The sequence below is a fragment of the Nestor notabilis genome, unplaced genomic scaffold (genome assembly GCF_000696875.1).
Source record: "Nestor notabilis isolate BGI_N333 unplaced genomic scaffold, ASM69687v1 scaffold30461, whole genome shotgun sequence".
Classification (NCBI taxonomy): domain Eukaryota; kingdom Metazoa; phylum Chordata; class Aves; order Psittaciformes; family Psittacidae; genus Nestor; species Nestor notabilis.
Window position 1 is genome coordinate 349 of NW_009916519.1, and position 2,827 is coordinate 3,175.

General features: G+C 48.2%; 1 protein-coding gene across 1 annotated transcript in view; it reads left to right on the top strand.

Moving 5' to 3' along the window:
- Positions 1-415, top strand: part of LOC104413590 (beta-2-microglobulin-like) — a gene marked incomplete at its 3' end in the record, with an annotated part of 714 nt that extends 299 nt beyond the window's left edge. The window contains exon 2 of the mRNA XM_010024627.1: positions 101-415. Within this exon, the coding sequence (XP_010022929.1) occupies positions 101-415 (315 nt within the window). The remainder of the gene's footprint in view (positions 1-100) is intronic.
- Between the last annotated feature and the right edge of the window lie 2,412 nt (positions 416-2,827).

Consider the following 2,827-nt stretch of genomic DNA (forward strand, 5'->3'; position numbering starts at 1 on the left):
AGGTGTCCCTGCCCGTGGCAGGGGGTTGGAGCTGGATGGGCTTTAAGGTCCTTTCCAGCCCAAACCAGTCTGGGATTCTCCTTGGTGGTGCCTGCTGCAGTCCTGCTTCTCACTATTCCCTTTCTCTCCTCTCCAGAGGCACCAAAGGTGGAGGTGTACTCACGTGATCTTGTCACTATGGGAAAGGAAAACACCCTCAACTGCTTTGTGAGTGGTTTCCATCCTCCAAAGATTGAAATCTCTCTCCTCAAGAATGGGGAGCCCATGAACAATGTGAAGTACACAGACTTGTCCTTCGATGACAAGTGGTACTTCCAGCGCCTGGCATACGCACCCTTCACCCCCCAGAAGGGCGACGTCTACATTTGCAGAGTGGCCCATTCTGCCTTCAAGGAGCCGCAGTCTTTCCAGTGGGGTATGGTGTGCTTTCCTTTTTGAGCTTTACCACTACTTGCATGCAGGAGCCAGAGCTTGTTAATTTATAACCACAGTGGGAACAGGGTGCTGTTAATGGGTGGATATTGAAGGTCTTGTGCTATTGAGGGCAAATTAACTTGTTTTTGTCTGGACTGCTCAAAGGGTGATGTACACATACCCAGGGAAGAATTCCTTAGTAGCAGATGGAGAAGACTTGCCTTGGTATTATCTCTAGGCATTTGGTACAACTCTTAGCAGAGCACTCTAACCTCTTTCTAGGTGAACTTGCCCAGAAAAACGTGGGTCATGCAGTGAGTTTTGCCTTTACATTTGGCAACTATAAAGAAGGATAAAGCAGTGGGGACTGGTGGTGGTGGCCCAGCCTGACAGCAAGCACACAAACAAGAAGCAGCAGCTCTCTGGTTCCTGCACTGTGGGCTTGTGGTGATGAGGGGCAAGGGGTGCTGTACCCCAAAGCCTAATGCTCTGCCCTTCTTTCTTGCAGAGGCAGACTTCTAAGCTGTGCCTAGGATATCTGTGGTGAGTTGCACTGATGCTATGTGCCATGTTGGTAAGGGGAATACACACCCTTTTCTGCAGGGGGTAGCTTGCAGAGTTGAGGAACAGAAGCAATCACCCCCCAAAACAGCAATATATATCATGTTGCTGTTGACTGGGAGCGGGACTGTTCCCATACCCTTTCTACCCACTGTTTTGGCCAGATCTCAGCCATGCTTTGCCTACAAGTGTGTCCTTGTCCCACAAGAAAGGAGCCCTCTTAGAGCAAAACTTCCCCATGTGTCTTTGGTGTGTGTCAGATATCACTTGGACAGTTGTTGCATGTCTTCTGATGCTTCACACCCTGCCATGCTTTCCTCCATCTGGTGAGGAGGAAGTTGAGTGTTCAAAGCCAGGTTGGACAGAGCTAGTATGAGGTGTCCCTGCCCATGGCAGGGGGGTTGGAACTAGATGACCTTAAGGTCCTTTCCAACCCAAACCATTCTGCGATTCTATGATACTTGGAAATCCCTGTGGCTTGAGGGAAGGCAGGCTGGTTACCCCTGCGGCAGGCAGCATGTCAGCTTGGTAATGTGGGATAAATGAAGCAGAAGTCGGTGCCTTGCTGCCAAACCAGGAGCAGTCTTGGTTTTATTCACTGCTGTGCCTCAGTCTGAGGGCTCCAGGTGCTTCAAACTACATGGGCATAACTGATCTGGTAAATAATAGTTTCTCCCTTGAAAGGGAAACTAAAGCTTGCCTAGATGACATGGTTGCAATGCTGCCTGGAATGTCCTAGTTATGTACCCTGATAGAGACTGGGTAACTATTGACTGTGCCCAGAGAAGCCTTGGCAAGACCTCAGTGAAATACCCTCGCCTGGTACCAGAAGATGTTATTGATGAGCTTTTAGGCCAAGATGGAATGATGAGTCAAATTAGTTTTGTAAATGCCTTGAACACTTCTTCTTGGGAAGATGCAGATCAACCAGATTACTTCTTGCTGCCCCTCTAAAGCTCTCCTGTCTCCCTCTAAAGGGAGAATATCCATGCAGCTGGTGCTTGGTGTGGAGAGCAGGGATCATCTTAGCAGAGGGTTGCTTGTTGAACTCTAAACCCCCACCAAGGAGGGGAGGGAAAAACAGTTCCTGCTAGATTGGTAGCTAAATAAAACTGGACAGTGGGGGTCTGCTTGCCTGCAGCTGGGACTTTGCAGTTGGAGTACCCCTGTGGAAAACACTCTTATGTTTTTCTCCTGAAATAACTAGTTGAAGGTGTGAACAGAGTGACTAATGTCAACCTCCCCCATGCAGGTCTGAAAAGTTCTGCCTTGCAAGTCCAGATCTTCTTGGAACTTCTGCCATTTCTCCACATCTCACTTGTGGATCTGGTGAAGAGTGGCCATCGTTTTCATTGCAGAATTCCTTCTTTAATAAAGCTTATAATGTCATTTACCCAAAGCACTATAGGAGGTAGGCTTGCTTTTTGAGCAAAAAGCTATGAAAGTCTGTATTACTGACTAAAAAACAGTTTAAGTTCTTCAATGCTCTGAGTTGCATAGGATTTTTATCTCAATAAAATCGGATTACTTCAGTGGGGTCTCTTGAAAAAGAAAGAAGAATTAATGGTTTATGTGGGATCTGCCTGGCCACAGCCTCCTGTGTGGCTCTGAAGGAAAGGCGTCAAGTTAAAAATGAAGGGCAACCAGCCCAAGCAGTGCTCCTTCTGTGGTAGAGAGTGGTCTGGGAGCGGGGAAGAGTTCTAGGCTTCTCCAGAGACCCCAGCAGAGAGCACAGCCTGTGTGAGAGCTTGAAGTGGTCTGAGCTGTGGACTATTTCCTGGCCTCCTTTGTTCAAAACCCATGTAGATGAGGGCCTCCGTGACATGGTTTAGTGATGGGCTTGGCAGTGCTG